At 40.7% G+C, this 17,453-nt stretch overlaps 1 protein-coding gene across 3 annotated transcripts in view; it reads left to right on the top strand.

The window, feature by feature from the left end:
- Nucleotides 1–17,453, top strand: part of ccser1 (coiled-coil serine-rich protein 1) — a 1,385,167-nt gene that overhangs the window by 937,201 nt on the left and 430,513 nt on the right. For all 3 annotated transcript variants that reach the window (XM_059965410.1, XM_059965409.1, XM_059965412.1), the window contains one exon: nucleotides 2,814–2,891. In XM_059965410.1, the coding sequence (XP_059821393.1) occupies nucleotides 2,814–2,891 (78 nt within the window). The remainder of the gene's footprint in view (nucleotides 1–2,813; nucleotides 2,892–17,453) is intronic.

Genomic DNA, 17,453 nt, shown 5'->3' on the forward strand with positions numbered 1-17,453 from the left:
CATCAGTCTTCACAGTGGAAGATGTCTGCAGTATACTGGACATTCAAGAGTGTCAGGGAAGTGAAGTTTGTGTAGTGAAAATTTCGACTGAGAAGGTGCTCAGGAGGCTTAAAGGTCTGAGGGTGGATAAACCTCCTGGACCTGATGGAATCCACCCTTGGGTTCTGAAGGATGTAGCTAGAGAAATTGCGGAGGCATTAACAGTGATCTTTCAAGAATCAATTGATTCTGGCATTGTACCGGATGACTGGAAAATTGCAAACGTTAATCTGCTATTTAAGAAGGGTGGGAGGCAACAGAAAGGAAACTATAGTATAGACCTGTTAGTCTGACATCAGTGGTTGGGAATTTGTTGGTATAGATTGTCAGGGATGAGATTACAGTGTGCCTAGAGGCACATGACAAGATAGGCCAAAGCCAGCATGGTTTCCTGAAAGGAAAATCCTGCCTGACAAACCTACTGCAATTCTTTGAGGAAATTACAAGCAGGGTAGACAAAGGAGATGCAGCAGACATGGTGTACTTGGATTTTCAGAAGGCCTTTGACAAGGTGCTGCACATGAGGCTGCTTAGCAAGATGAGAACCCATGGAATTACAGGGAAGTTACTAGTGTGGGTGGAGCATTGGCTGGTCAGCAGAAAACAGAGCGTGGGAATAAAGGGATCCTTTCTGGCTGGCTGCCAGTTACCAGTGGAATTCCACAGGGGTCGGTGTTGGGGCCACTGCTTTTTACGATGTATGTCAATGATTTGGATTAGTGTATTAGTGGATTTGTGGCTAAATTTGCCGACGATAAATTTGCCGTGGAGGAGTGGGTAATGTTAAAGAAATAGAGAGACTTAGATAGTTTAGGGGAATGGGCAAAGTGGCAAATGAAGTACAACGTTGGAAAGTGTATGGTCATGCACTCTGGTGGAAGAATAAACGGGCAAACTATTATTTAGATGGGGAGAGAATTCAAAATGCAGAGATGCAAAGGGACTTGTGAGTCCTTGTGCAGGTTACCCGAAATGTTAACCTCCAGGCTGAGTCAGTTGTGAAGAAGGTGAATGCAATGTTGGCATTCATTTCTAGAGGTTTAGAATATAAGAGCAGGGATGTGATGTTGAGGATCTATAAGGCACATTGGAGTACTGCATGCAGTTTTGGACTCCTTATTTTAGAAAGGATATACTGAGATTGGAGACGGTTCAGAGAAGATTCACGAGAATGATTCCAGGAATGAGAAGGTCACTGTTTGAGGAATGTCTGACAGCTCTTGGTGCATATTCCCTGAAGTTCAGGAGAATGAAGGGGGATCTCATAGAAATATTCTGAATGTTAAAAGGCCTGACCAGATCAGATATGGCAAAGTTATTTCCCATGGTAGAGGATTCTAGGACAAGAAGGCATGACTTCAGGATTGAAGGATGTCCTTTTAGAACTGAGATGTGGAGAAATTACTTTAGTCAGAGGCTGGTAAATCTGTGGAATTTGTTGCCACGAGTGGCTGTGGAGGTCAAGTCATTGGATGTATTTAGGGCAGAGATGTATAGGTTCTTGATTAGCCAGGGCATCAAAGGGTATGGGGTGAAAGGAGATTGGGGATGACTGGAAGAATTAGATCAACCCATGATTGAATGGCAGAACAGACTTGATGGGCCGAATGGCCTACTTCTGCTCCTATATCTTATGGTCTTATTATATTTTAAAGACAAATTTAGCAGTATCTTTAATTTCTCATTGTTCTTGAATGCCTGTGAATGCCAGAGAAATTCTGGGTTATTCTGCCTCTTTGACAGCTGGCTCAACTGAGTTTGTGATTTAAGCAGGTGTCAAAGCATCTCTGCAGAGATTAGAGTCAACAAGGCATTGCATTGCTCAAGGGCTTGCCAATTAGCCCACTGCTTTTATGGAAGTGATCAGCAATCAGAGCAGGTTTAATGTGTAAGACACCATGGGTGGCAAGAATCTCTGTGCACTTCTAAGCGCTCAGCTCACATCATGCCCAATCTAAATCAAATTAACTGTCTGTTTTCTCCTTGCAGCTCATATGATATTGCATTTTGCAGATAGACTGCCCTGTTTGCTTAGTCGATAATGCTTAACTGCATCTTCCATGGGATATTTTCTTCAACTCCATTCTGCTACGTTTTCTCTGTAACCCTTAACTCTAACTTTACGCCTCCCACTTACCAATCACAAACCTTTGAATATCTGCCTTAAATGCATCAAATGACTTGGCATGCACATTGTATATGAAAAAGTTAAAGAAGTAGTGCAAAAATAGAAATAAAAAAGTACAAAGGTAGTGTTCCAGGGTTCAATGTCTATTCAGAAATTGGATGACAGAGGGGAAGAAACTGTTCGTGAATTGTTGAGTGTGCACCTTCAGGCTTCTGTATCTCCTTCTTGATGGCAGCAAGAAGAATTAGGCATGACTTTGGTGATAGGGGTCCTTAATGATGCCTGGGATTATTCTTGTGAATCTCCTCTAGTCCATCTTCAGGACCAATCTGTCTCTCTTTGTGAAAGGGTTCAAAATTTGTCTGACAAATGCCTGATAGAGACCTAGCAAAACATCTTAGCTTTTACATTTGGTCCTCTTATCACTTCCTCCACCACTTTGTCCTGGCTATTTCCCCTCTTTCAGAGCAGATGAAGGGTCTTGAACACTTCCCTTCATACAGAAGATGCTGCATGATCTGTTGATTCAGCACATTGATAAGAACTCCATTATCTATTCAATGATGTAAACTTGCATGGTTAATTTTGCATTCAGTGGAGTGCTGCATGGTTGCAAATAACATGCAATGTGCAATTTCTGTTGCAGGACAGTTGTAGAAGTTTACAAAAGGAACACTCCTCACAAGCAGATAAGTCCACACAGACTGAGGTCCTCAGTCATGACGTGAGTAATTGATTGTTTTTTCTTTCTTATTCCTTTACTGTTGTTTATTTCATGCCTGGCCTATTTACTTGTGTTGCTTGCTGCTTCATGCCTGTGTTTAATGGGCTGTTCAGAAATAACACCCGTCTTTCTGTACGTCTGTGTTTCCAGCCTCTTGTCTCAGAATAAGATAATTACAGATCAACGCCTATTACAGCGAGGCACTTAGCTCATTTAATTACTTGTTTAAACCAGCATCCCCCATAAATTCTCTGGTATGAATTAAAGAGTATTATATTGTAACAGATAAATAATCTGCTACATTAAAATAGCAGAGCAGAAAATGTTAAACCTCAACGAATTGAAATGAGACTGTTGTAACGATTATAAAATCACAAAGGGAGTTTTGGATAATGAGGGAAGAGCAATCCCCGTGGACAGCGTTAAATTGGGGGTGGAATTGGGATTGCCTTTGTAATCTTTTTGGGAGTCGGGGAATATTTATTGGTCAGAATTCCACAAACAGTTTCCAGGATCCCTGCCTCCGCTCATCTGTCATGCCCACGCATCACAGGATGTGTTAAAGGACAGGGCTTCTGGAAACTCTGCCTTGGCACCTGGGATGTAATTTGAAGATACTTGCTCATGCTGTGCTTTCATTGGTATTGTAACTTCTGAAATCTGATTGTGCTTCATATTTCCTGATGAAAGAATATAAGGAAAAAAGAGAATGGGCAAAGAAGTGGCAGATGGAATACAGTATAGGGAAATGTACGGTCATTCACTTTGGTGGAAGGAATAAAGGCGTAGACTATTTTCTAAATGGGGTGGAATTTCAGAAATTGGAAGTGCAAAGGGACTTGGAATTTCAAGTTCAGGATTCCCTTGTGGTTAACTTTCAGCCTGAGTTGGTAGAAAGGAAAGCAAATGCAATTTTAACATTAATTTGGAGAGGACTAGAATATTTATTTACTGATACAACCCTTCCATCTCTTCGAGCCATGCTTCCCAGCAGCCCCTCACAACTCTGATTTAACCCTAACTTAACACGAGACAATTTACATTGACCAATTAATCTACCAAATAAATCTTTGGATTTGAGTGTACCTGAGGAAGACTCTCAAGTTCCATGGGGAGGGCATACAGATACTTCTGACAGAGGATGCTGGAACTGAACTCTGAACTCTGATGCCCTGAGCAGCAGTAGTGTAGTGCTAACCACTGTGTTACTATATATAAAAGCAAGGATGTAATGTTGAGCTTTTATAAGGCATTTGCCAGACTACCTTTGGAGTATTGTGGGCAGTTTTCGGCTCCATGTCTCTGGAATGATGTGCTGGCATTGGAAAAGGTCCAAAGGAGGTTTACAAGAATGATTCCAGGAAGTAAAGACTTAATGTATGAGCAGCATTTGATGGATCTGGGCTTCTGCTCACTGGAGTTTAGAAAAAATGAGAGGAGATTCATTGAAGGGACTAGAATGAGTGTATGAGGAAAGGAAAAGTGGGCACAGCCTCAGAATAAAAGAATGCCCCCTTTAGAACAGAGATGAGGAGGTATTTCTTTAGCCTTTGTGTGATGAATCTATGGAATTCATTGCCATAGGCTGCCATGGAGGACAAATCATTGTGCATATTTCAAGCAGACATTCATAGGTTCTTGATTAGTATGGACATCAGAGGTTATGGGGAGAAGGCAGAGAACAGGGTCGAGAGTGAAAATAAATCAGCCATGGTCAAATGGTGGAGCAGACTTAATAGGCTGAATGGCCTATGTCTGCTCCGATGCTGTGTGGTCTTCTCAAGTTCAATCCTGAGCTTGGTTGATGTTCCAAACAAGTTTCATATTCTCCCTCAGCTGCACTGATTTCCCCCACCATTTAAAGATAGAGCAGCCTTTTAAATGGCTGTTGTAAATTATCCCTTGGGTTTTGATGAATAGTAACAGAATGAAAGAGGAGTTGATTGGCATGTGAGAGAAAATAAGTTTTAAGTTACAGGGAATGAAGGAGGTTACAAGCGAAATTAATGGAGTTGTTTGTCTGGGAATAAACATGTACTTGATGGACCAGATGTAATTTTTCCCTTTGTTGCTTTGAGTATTAGATTTAAGAGGACCTTGAACGAAGTAAGCTGTGCAGAGGCCCCTAATCCCAAAGGTATTTACATTTCCTAAAGTTCACAGCCCTGACTATCTCCATTTAACCACCATTTAAAAATTGGGTAGCATGGTGGCGTTGTGGTCAGTGCGACAAGGTCAATTTTGATTTCATCTGAAAGAATGTATGTCCTCCCCATGGAATGTACATGTTTACTCCAGGTGCTTTGGTTTCCTCCCAAAGTCCTAATAACACAGTCAGATAGTAGGTTAATTGGTTGTTGTGATGAGGGTAAGGTTAAATCTGCGGTTGCTGCACTGCGCTCCTCGAAGAGCCAATTCCATGCTGTATCTCAATAAATAAATAAATAATATAATATAATCATGGAAGCCCCATGTCAATCCCAATCTTCTGGTTGCAAAATATGTTATTTGTCTTTGTCTTGTACCAGCTTAAAATAGAGGCTGAAACATTAGCAATCTGTGATGATGCACCTTCACAAAGTGACATTGTTACAGAAAAAAATGTCTATCATTAATTTGCCAAAATGTCTTGCCATAAATCCTGGCAGCTGCACTGTATTTTTCATTAGACTCTAAACCAGCAGAGCAATGTTATTGTATCTGGAACAGAAATAACTCACTGTACTGCACAAGGTCCTATTCAGTCAAGCAATCCTGTTTTCGCTGTCTTGCAACACCCACAGAGAAAATTGTGATGCAATTCAAAGACTGCATTACAGTTTAATCACAAGTTTAGATCTAACAGGCTCTTAATAGTTTCAGGGGAATCCTAAGATGTAAATTGAGCAAACTTTAGCAATGTACATTTGGAGCAACACTTTAATCTGTACTGTAACTGTCTTTAAATGGAGTTGCAATTTCAGTGCAATTTGCCAAGTTCCTGATTGTGTTTATTATTTATAAATTGGTAAACATGGATGGGTGCAATGAGCAGAAGAAAATTGTTTAAAAACAGTGTGACTTTGAAATTGCTCCACTGGGGAGCAACATCTTCCAAAGGGCCTGAAATTTCATTGGAAATGTGCGATATTAAACTGTTTGGTTTAACTGCTGGAAATGAAGAAAATTTCCATTTCTAAAGTTGTATAAAACCGGGCTGTTAGATTATTCATTGCCTGTGGTTTGTAGCAATGTGCCAGGAATTGCCTATTGAGTAAATGTAATATTTGGATAGAGTAGCTATGAACAGTTAAATGAACAACTATGAACAGTCAACACTTGAGGTTGACTGTAGAATTCAGAGCACTCTTCACAAATTTGGTGTCATCGAAAACTGACACCAAGTCCCGTCACCTATTGTTCCTATTTTCACTGATCTGCATTGGCATCCAATTAAACTGCACCTTGATTTTAAAATTGCTCAAATCCCTCCATAGTTTAGGTCCTCCCTATCCTTAAATTTCTGTGGTAACCCTTCTATTGGTTAAGGCTCCTCCAATACTTAGCTCCTGATCGTTTTCAGATTTGATCAGTCTTCCAGTCGAGTCTAAGGCTACCAAAATGCTAAAACTTTTGGGCAGTTATCTGATAAATTGACTGCCCCTCTGATCTGACATTTCCTGATATAGTTCAATGAAAATAGTTTGCTTATAACTCATTGTGATATTTAAATTCATGAAATGCTTAAGAGACTGCTCACAGCATGCATTAGTTCCAGCCCCCTTTGACCCTCACCAATTGTTATCGAGACCCATGACCGCAAGAAACTGCAAAATCTGGCAGTCATGGAGAAAGCAGTTACCATACCAAGCCTATCTAGAAGCATCATAGCTTGGTACGGCAGCTACTTTGTTCTGACATCAAGAAACTGAAGAGAGTTGGGAACACAGCTCAGCACATTATGGAAACAAGTCTTCCTACCACAGACTATGCTAAACCTCTTGTTGCTTTGGTAAAAATGGTAACATAATCAAAAATCCCACCCACCCCAGGCATTCTCTCTTCTGTGCATTCTCAACTGGCAAAAGATACAAAAATCTGAAATTACATACCCCAAGGCTCAAGGACAATATCTATCTCACTTTTCTAATATTTGAATGTTGAATGTTTCCCTAGTACAAAAAGATGAACTGTTGACTTTACAAGATATCTCATTGTGACCTCGCACCTCAGATGTTTACTTTGCTATGTACCTGTACTATGTTTTATCTGCATTGTAGCAGTTTATTTTGCATTCTGTTATTATATGTTTTTGGTGACTGAATGTTTGCTGCTATCTTACGTGTGCTTAATGTGCCTTGCATTGAGTGTGACTGTTGGTACTGTGTCTTTGCAACCTTTTCCCAGAGGAATGCTGCTTCGATTGGCTGTATTCATGTGTATTTATGGATGGTTGAATGATAATTAGACTTGAACTTGCTTTCCCTTGTAAGACCTCAATGCATGTTGTAATGAATGGATCTGTATTGACAGTATGCAAGACAAAATTTCCACTTTACCTTGGCAATCTGCCCATTTTTCACCAATTAATGAAAAGTGCATCATGAAATAGCTCAGCATGCTACTCATCAAGGCCAGTTCAGGATGGACAATAAAGATCATCTTTGCCTAAGTTCAATCTCACACATTAATTCTTGTTTCTCACTTTGTCCTCAGTTAATTAGAACAATGCAGAAAAAATTTCCAGCTAGACGAGACCCATGTGCCCATATTTGGGCCATATCCTCTAAACCACTGCCCTCATATGGTGCTTTCCTATTGATAATTCCTTGCCCTTCCTCCAATTCCACCCTTCTAAATGACCTTCACGCAAAGGAACTATGCCATATTAAAAGTGCCAGAGGTATGACCAATAGAAACTGTGCCTAGGTCATGGCACAGCCTGTGATTCCAATCATGAGGAATTCACAGCTTTTAATCAGAGATCATTGAATTGCAAAGCAGATGATCATCAGTTCGGTGAACAACTCTTTAACCCTGTATGTGTATGTGATGTGTGCTTTATTGATGGTATAAAACTGAAATTAAAATGTTTTAGTGAAAGGTTCAGTGAGTAATATCCCCAATGATATGTATGCAAAATGCACTTTGATTAAAATCCCAGTCAGCACTTTTTTTTAAAATGGCTGTTGGTTATAATGTGGCATAGAAATTGGCAGGGAACTTTATTGGTCACAATTGTGCAATCATGTGATTATAAGCTGAGCTTGTGTTGTATGTGTCTATGGATTGGTTATTAGACATATTTCTCTTCTCATACTCCACAGTAAAGGAATGAGTAAGGTTCTGTTCTGTCCAGTTATAAATATTTTCATAGACCAATAAAAACAATGTTGTAATTATAGACCAGCTCTTTAAAGCTTTGTAATTTATCCCCTAAAATCTAATCTAATTGATCAACCTAAAAAGTCCTGGCTTTCATTTAGAACATACAACAGTACAGCACAAGAACGAGCCCTTCGCCCACAATGTTGTGCAAAACCAATTAAACTAGAAATGAAACGGCCAACTAAACTGATCTCCTGTGCCTACACTAAGTCCCTGTCTTTCCATTTCCCTCACATTCATGTGCCTATCTAAAAGTCTCTTTAAAATCCCTAATGTATCTGCTTTTACCAGCACCTCCAGGCAGTGTATTCCAGACAGCCAACACTCTGTATGTTTAAAAGCCTTGCCCCTCACATCCCCTTTAAACTTAAGCCCTCTCCACTTAAATGCATGCCCCTGGTAGGAGCCACTTCAACCCTGTGAAAGAGGTCCTTGCTCTCTATGCTTTCTATGCTTCTCATAATATTATATACTTTTATCAGGTCTCCCCTCAAGCTCCAGAGAAAACAACCCAACTTTGTCCAACTTTTTGTTATGGTACCTGCCCTCTAATCCAGACAGCATTCTGGTAAACCTCTTCTGCACCCTTTCCAAAGCTTCCACATCCTTTCTTTGAAGGGGTAATCAGAATTGTATGCTAAAATGTGTTTCCTTACTTTTGACTTGTTAATTTCCTCACTTATAATTAAAGCCTTCTCTTTTGGGTCATAGACAGAAATTACAGAGATCAAATCTGTTCAGCATCTTATATGAGCAGAGCAGCTTCTTTAGCTACCCCTATCCACAAGTCAGATTTACATTGTGGAAGTACCTGTCATGGTGTAGGAGATTGTTATTGATGATATAAATATTTTGATGCAACAGCCTGACAAGGTCCTCGCACAGGCATCAGCAGCAAGCAAGTGGAACAGACCCAGCATCTGGCCAGATGTGTATGGTTGGGAGTAAGGAAATAAACATATCTCCTTGCAGTTACAGTGGTTCACAGTCATGTGAACAATTCTGGATTGGCAATTGAGCCAAGTGTGCTGGACCTGGTTCATTTAAGTGGTCGCTCCTTTGCTTGTTCCATTACCACACAAAACTTTAATGGCTGGTGAACTCCAAAGATGCTGAAAGCTATAATCGTCAATTGGGCTTCAGATAGTGTAAAAAAGCTCCAACCAAGGGATATTCTCATGGTCTTCTGACTTTTTATTTAGAGTCATAGATTTATGCAGTATTAAAGAAGGCTCTTTGGTCCAACAACAATGCAGACCAAGTGGTCTTCTTGAGTTAATCCCCTTGTCACCATTTGAGATTCTGTCAACAATGGTTTGATTTTATCATTAAAAAAAATTGTATAGCTATATGGACAAGAAAGGAATGGAGGGTTCTGGGCTGAGTGCAGGTAGGTGGGATTAGCTGAGAGTAAGTGTTTGGCACGGACTAGAAGGGCCGAGATGGCCTGTTTCCGTGCTGTAATTGTTATATGTTATATGGTTATAATGGTTGTATCATCCACAAACTTATACAAGGCATTTGAGATGTGCTGAGCCATGCAGTCAGGGGTATAGAGAAAGCAAAGCAGTGGGCTAAGCACCCTTCCCTGAGGTACACTAATATTGATAGTCAGTGAGGTGGAGATGTTTCTGATCCACACAGATTATGGTCTCCTGGTTAGGAAGTCGAGGATCTAGTTTCAGAGGAAGGTACAGAAGCCCAGATTCTGTAGCTTTTTGATTAAGACTGTAGGAATGATGGTGTTAAACACAGTTATAGTGAATATGCAGCATCCTGGCATAGGTATTTGTATTGTCCAGGTGATAAAAGACCACATGAAGAGCCAATGAGTTTGCGTCTGGCCTAGACCTATTGTACTGATAGGCAAATTGCTGTGGGTCCAGGTCCTTGCTGAGACAGGAGTTCATTTAAGCTGTAACCAACCTCTCATAGCACTTCATCCAAGCAGCAAGGAAATAAGTACCTCATCAGTTAAACATTTAACATCTAATATCTAACATCTGAAACATGGAGCAGTCCTTCTGCCATCCTCAATTCTTGTGTTCAGGTCTCTGGAATGGGAATTTGACCTACAGACTTCTACCCACAGACTAATGGGTGAATTAGTTGTTGAAATCTGTGACATAATTTCGACCATTTTTTGGTCATCCACCTGGATTATAAGGTCCTGTCAAAACCCAAGACTGAAATATACTGCATTTTGTAATTTTGTTTAACCTTCCTCTTAGAGTCTGAAAATGATGTCTGAGTGGGTGTACGGTTACACGCCTACAAAATTACAGGGAAATAGAATGGGTGGATAGTGAGAAACTTTTTCCAATACAGAGATACAGTACGCACCATCCATAAGAGAATGAATACTGAAAAAAAAAAGAAAATCATATAAGAGATTAGCTTTATTTGTCACGTAGTACATCATGGCATCAAAATAAACAATGAAATGTAACTATATAAAAATGGCTGGTGTAAATTAATTAAAATATCAATATAAAATTAAAATTTATTTAAAAGAAAGCCATTTCTTGTGAAAATTGATCATTTTATTTCGTAGACCATGATGGATGTATGTATGAGGACCCCTCAATTCAGTAAATCAGAGAATGTCCCAAGGTTCAGGAGAGAACCTTGGCTGGGGGAAGATATTGTTCTGTACCTTGTGCTGTTCAGAATTCCAGGATGCAATGTAGCTAGCTGGCAGTTCCTCACAGTGGCTGGTACTCACCACCACCTGGTCCAATAAAATATTGGCAATGGTTGAATGAAAATGCTGTGTAACAGGCTTGCTGGAGATTTAATACTGATGGAGTTGTTCATCTGATTAAAACCAATATGCTAAGAAAGGATTTGAATTTATATTTTGCCTTTTATTTCTTCAACACCTTCCAAAGTGATTTGAAGCAATGAAGTATTTTGACGTGTGGCCCCTGAAAAGATTAAGAAGTGTAATTTGTACACAGGAATGTGTGGGGGAAAAAAAACTGAAGACAAATGGCCAGATCATCTGCTTTAGATATGGCTGAAAAATATAATCTTGGTAGCGCACCAGCAATAGCTCTCCTGGTTCTTCACCAAATGGAAGTGGGGATGTTCTTCGGAGAGGTACTGGGAATCCCAGTTAGTGCTGCAGCCCTCCCACAACACTGCACTGATTAATTGGTCATGATTTTGTACATGAGTATCTGAATGTCTTAACCTGAAAGAAAGGTATAGTGAGATGGTTTATTGAAAGGTATGTGAGCAGCACCAGTTTGAGGTCGAAGGCCGCATGGCCTGTTTTGAACCTTGAGTGCCGTTTCTCCAAGGGAATAGTGTAAACTAATGAACCTGGTTTCTTCGCTGAACTACAGGCAAAGAACTTGATGCAGAATACCTAACATTCATCTATTAATATTGATTCAATATGGCTGAACTTCTATGTCAAGCAGAACAGATCCACTCTTGCATTAATATTGCTCTAGTTCTAATACTTATCATCTCAAGTCAAAAATCATCACAACTGGAGCAGTGCATGTGTTTTCTTTCATCAGTGTTTTAGAATTAAAAATGCCATGTGATTATGTGGTATATAATTAAAAGAGGAAATCTCTGTTGAGGTCCATCTCATACAATTGAAGATTAGTTCTACAATTGTGCTTTTAAATAGACTCTAATTGTCAGATCATGTTCTGGATTAGTTACTGCTCTGGATTCAAGCAGGCTGATTTATGAATCTATATTCTCATGCTATTTCATTCCTTTTGGAAATAGATTGAGCAACTTAATGCAAGTAAAGATGTAGAAATTAACCCATTTTAGACTCCTGTGCTGCCAAAGTTAGCAGCAAATCATGATGCTGTGACTTGAATTACACAGGCATTTTATCTGGAGTCTAAATGTTCAAGTCTCTTAACAATTTCCAGCATTTCACATACCCTGTTCACTCAGAGCAATAGAACCCAAGGTTCAGGCCAAGAGCTCTGTGCTGTTGCAGCACATACACCTCTCAACTAGGCACTGATACTTGGTACATAGTTATTTACAAGTAAGGAGAAAGATTTTTGAAGAACACAGAAGTTTAAATTATGAAAGTTCACACCTGTTTAGTTTTAGTGCAGAGATGGACAATATTTGCAGCAATTGTAAGAAAAAGTTCTACTTCATCTAGTAAGGTACCTATTAATGTCAGTTGTTGAAATAACTCTTAGTGTAACATTTTCTAGGTGTTTGGAGACCATTCCGCCTGAATAAATTGTGAAACCACAATTTGGCCCACAATTACATATCCATTGTCTCCCTTTTTGCACACATCTCAGAAGTCTGAAAAACCCAAATGTTGGTGATTTTGCCTTCGATACAATGTTTATCGTATTTACAAAAGAGAAAAACATAACAAATGTTTATTAAGAGTTCAAGTTGCCATAAATCCTGTCTTGAAGAATATGGCATTAAAGTTGCTGGAACATATTTCAAGTCTAATAGAGGGTAATAGCTCCTACATGGGGACAAAGAGAAATCAGTTTGAACAGTCAGCTCTTTGTGCAGCAGCACACTCGGTAAAATCAGATCAAAACAGACTCACCTGCTGTATGCAAGGGAAGTTTAACACAATTACTTACACTAGTCTTCCTATGTACCCCACATTTACTGAGCACTTGGAATACGCACAAGCTCACCAGTCATATGGCCTCCAATCCTCACTGGCTGCATATGACCTTTCTCTATTTTGGGTGACAGACCTGTCACCACTACCATGCCTCCATTGATCATGTTTGCTGATGCCCCTGTCAAGTTTCTTGGGATATTTTGTTATATTGAAAATACAATTAAAATGGTTGCTTATTTTTTCTCCTTCTTGTTGGAATTAATAACAAGAATCAATTCAACCAATAAGTTAAGTGTCTCTGTGAAGGAACTTCAAGCCCTATAGGATGTATGAATTAAACTGAGAGGTGTAGTAATTATTTTACCATCTTCTGAAAGGTAGACTCAGAAGCTCGCAAGCTTCTTCTTGTTGAGAACACAAAGCCAAAACTACACGAGAGAAAGCAAAAGGCAGATGATCAATAACTTCGAATGGCAATAGAAAATAAATTTAAATCACAAATAAATATAAAAATATACTTTTTCTTTATCTCAGATATTGCATTTATAAATTGAATAAGTATTTGCCATTTTCCAATATTGCTATTTTTATGAAAGTAGAGTATGAAGTGTTAGAATGCAAAGAAAAGTGTGATGAGCTTCTCTTTATTGATTCCTTTATACTTGACACATTAAGACCATAAGATATAGGAGCAGAATTAGGCCATTTGGGCCATTGAGTCTGCTCTGCCGTTTCATCATGGCTGATCCATTTCCCTCTCAGCCACCATCTCCTGCCTCCCCCCCCCCCCCCCCATATCCCTTCATGCCCTGACCAATCAAGTTTCTGTCCAGCTCTGCCTTAAGAGCATCAACTGGTCTTCATATGACAAGCTATTCAATCCTGGGATCATTTTCATGAACCTCCTTTGAACCCTGCTCAGTTTCAGTACATCTTTCTAAGACAATGGGCCCAAAGCTGCTCACCATCTCCAAGTGAAGTCTCAACATTACATGCTTGCTTTTAGATTCCAGTCCATCACTCTTTCATCATTCTTTCGGAAGAACTGCAATGAGAACTATAAATATCCATAATACTGCCATTGCAAATGATGTGCAGACTCAGTAAATGAGTAAGCAATGACAATACAGTTTTCTTCGGCAGTTTAACGGGGGCACGACTGCGCAAGCGCGTGTAAGTCAGACCGTAAGGCAGCGGGAGTGTTTAAAGAGAAAAGTTAGAGCGGGCGACATTGTAGCGGGCGACGGAGTAGAGGGAGACAGAGTAGGAAGTCTTTGTCTCCAGAGGCTTTGGCGAGCAGAGGCTGAGGACGAGCTTCACTCCGAGTGAGGTAAGGCCGGGTAAGTTCCTCTCAAAGGAGAAAGTTTCAAAAGTTGAAGCAAGTATTGGATAGGTCATGGCAGCTGAGATCAGCCCCGTGGTTTGTTCATCCTACAGCACGTGGGAAATCAGGGATACTTCCAGTGTCCCTGACGACTATGTGTGCAGGAAGTGTGCCCAGCTGCAGCTTCTGGCAGACTGCATTGAGCGTCTGGAGCTGCGATTGGATTCATACTGGAGCATCCGTGATGCTGAGAAAGTCGTGAATAGCACGTTCAGTGAGTTGGCCACACCGCAGGTAAAGGCTACACAGGCAGAAAGGGAAGGGGTGGCCACGACAGCGTAGCAGTAGGCAGCTAGTGCAGGAGTCCCCTGAGGTCATCTCCCTTCTAAACACATATACTGTTTTGGATACTGTTGGGGGAGATGTCTCATCAGGGGAAGGCAGCAGCAGCCGAATTCATGGCACCGTGGGTGGCTCTGTGGCACAGGAGGGAAGGAAAAGGAGTGGAAGAGCTATAGTGATAGGGGATTAGATTGTAAGGGGAATAGATAGGCATTTCTGCGGCCGCAAACGAGACTCCAGGATGGTATGTTGCCTCCCTGGTGCAAGGGTCAAGCATGTCTCTGAGCGGCTGCAGGACATTCTGGAATGGGAGGGTGAACAGCCAGTGGTCGTGGTGCACCTAGGTACCAACGATACAGATAAAAAATGGGATGAGGTCCTACAAGGTGAATTTAGGGAGTTAGGAGATAAACTAAAAAGTAGGACCACACAGGTAATAATCTCTGGATTACTACCAGTGCCACGTGCTAGCCAGAGTAAAAATAGGAGGATATTTCAGATGAATACGTCGTTTGAAAAATGGTGCGAGGGGGAGGGATTCAAATTTCTGGGGCATTGGAACCAGTTCTGGGGTGGGACCGGTATAAACAGGATGGTCTGCACCTGGGCTGGACTGGAACCAATGTCCAAGGGGGAGCATTTGCTACTGCTGTTCAGGAGGATTTAAACTAATGTGGCAGGGGGATGGGAACAAGTACAGAGAGACAGAGGGGTGTAAAATGAGGGTAGAAGCAAAAAGTAGTAAGGTGAAAAGTAAAAGTGGCAGGCAGGCAAATCCAGGGCAAAAAGCAAAAAGAGCCACTTTTCAACATAATTGTATAAGGGCTAAGAGTGTTGTAAAAACAAGTCTGAAGGCTTTGTGTGTCAATGCGAGGAGCATTCGTAACAAGGTGGATGAATTGAATGTGCAGATAGTTATTAATGAATATGATATAGTTGGGATCACAGAGACATGGCTCCAGGGTGACCAAGGATGGGAGCTCAACATCCAGGGATATTCAATATTTAGGAGGGATAGACAGGAAAGAAAAGGAGGTTGGGTAGCATTGCTGGTTAGAGAGGAGATTAATGTAATAGAAAGGAAGGACATTAGCCTGGAGGATATGGAATCGATATAGGTAGCACTGCATAACACTAAGGGGCAGAAAACGCTGGTGGGAGTTGTGTACAGGCCACCTAACAGTAGTCGTGAGGTTGGGGATGGCATTAAACAGGAAATTAGAAATGCGTGCAATAAAGGAACAGTAGTTATAATGGGTGACTTCAATCTACATATAGACTGGGTGAACCAAATTGGTAAGGGTGCTGAGGAAGAGGATTTCTTGGAATTTATGCGGGATGGTTTTCTGAACCAACATGTCGAGGAACCAAATAGAGAGCAGGCCATTCTAGATTGGGTATTGAGCAATGAGGAAGGGTTAGTTAGCAATCTTGTCGTGCGAGGCCCCTTGGGTAAGAGTGACCATAATATGGTGGAATTCTTCATTAAGATGGAGGGTGACATAGTTAATTCAGAAACAAAGGTTCTGAACTTAAAGACGGGTAACTTTGAAGGTATGAGACATGAATTAGCTAAGATTGACTGGCAAATGATACTTAAAGGGTTGACGGTGGATATGCAATGGCAAGCATTTAAAGATCGCATGGATGAACTGCAACAATTGTTCATCCCAGTTTGGCAAAAGAATAGACCAGGGAAGGTAGCACACCCGTGGCTGACAACGGAAATTAGGGATGGTATCAAGTCCAAAGAAGAAACATATAAATTAGCAAAAAAAATGCAGCACACCTGAGGACTGGGAGAAATTCAGAGATCAGCAGAGGAGGACAAAGGGCTTAATTAGGAAAGGGGAAAAAAGATTATGAGAGAAAGCTGGCAGGGAAGATAAATCTGACTGTAAAAGCTTTTATAGATATGTGAAAAGAAAAAGATTGGTCATGACAAATGTAGGTCCCTTACAGTCAGAAACAGGTGAACTGATCATGGGGAACAAGGACATGGCAGACCAGTTGAATAACTACTTTGGTTCTGTTTTCACTAAGGAAGACATAAATAATCTTCCGGAAATAGTAGGAGACCGAGGGTCCAGTGAGATGGAGGAACTGAGGAAAATACATGTTAGTATGGAAGTGATGTTAGGTAAATTGAAGAGATTAAAGGCAGATAAATCTCCAGGCACAGATGGTCTGCATCCCAGAGAGCTTAAGGAAGTAGCCCAAGAAATAGTGGATGCATTAGTGATAATTTTTCAAAACTCCTTAGATTCTGGATTAGTAACTGAGGATTGGAAGGCGGCTAATGTAACCCCACTTTTTAAAAAAGGAGGGAGAGAGAAACCGGGGAATTATAGACCGGTGAGTCTTACATCGGTGGTGGGGAAAATGCTAGAGTCGGTTATCAAACAGCACATTTGGAAAGAGGTGAAATCATCAGACAAAGTAAGCATGGATTTGTGAAAGGAAAATCATGTCTGATGAATCTTATAGAATTTTTGAAGATGTAACTAGTAGAGTGGACAGAGGAGAGCCAGTGGATGTGGTATATTTAGATTTTCAGAAGGCTTTTGACAAGGTCCCACACAGGAGATTAGTGCGCAAACTTAAAGCACACAGTATTGGGGGTATGGTATTGATGTGGATAGAGAATTGGTTGGCAGACAGGAAGCAAAGAGTGGGAGTAAACGGGACTTTTTCAGAATGGCAGGCAGTGACCAGTGGGGTACTGCAAGGCTCAGTGCTGGGACCCCAGTTGTTTACAATATATGTTAATGATTTAGATGAGGCAATTAAATGCAGCAACTCCAAGTTTGCGGATGACTCGAAGCTGGGTGACGGTGTTAGCTGTGAGGAGGATGCTAAGAGGATGCAGGGTGACTTGGATAGGTTAGGTGAGTGGGCAAATTAATGGCAGATGCAATTTAATGTGGATAAATATGAGGTTATC

This window comes from Hypanus sabinus, chromosome 3 (assembly GCF_030144855.1).
Source record: "Hypanus sabinus isolate sHypSab1 chromosome 3, sHypSab1.hap1, whole genome shotgun sequence".
Classification (NCBI taxonomy): domain Eukaryota; kingdom Metazoa; phylum Chordata; class Chondrichthyes; order Myliobatiformes; family Dasyatidae; genus Hypanus; species Hypanus sabinus.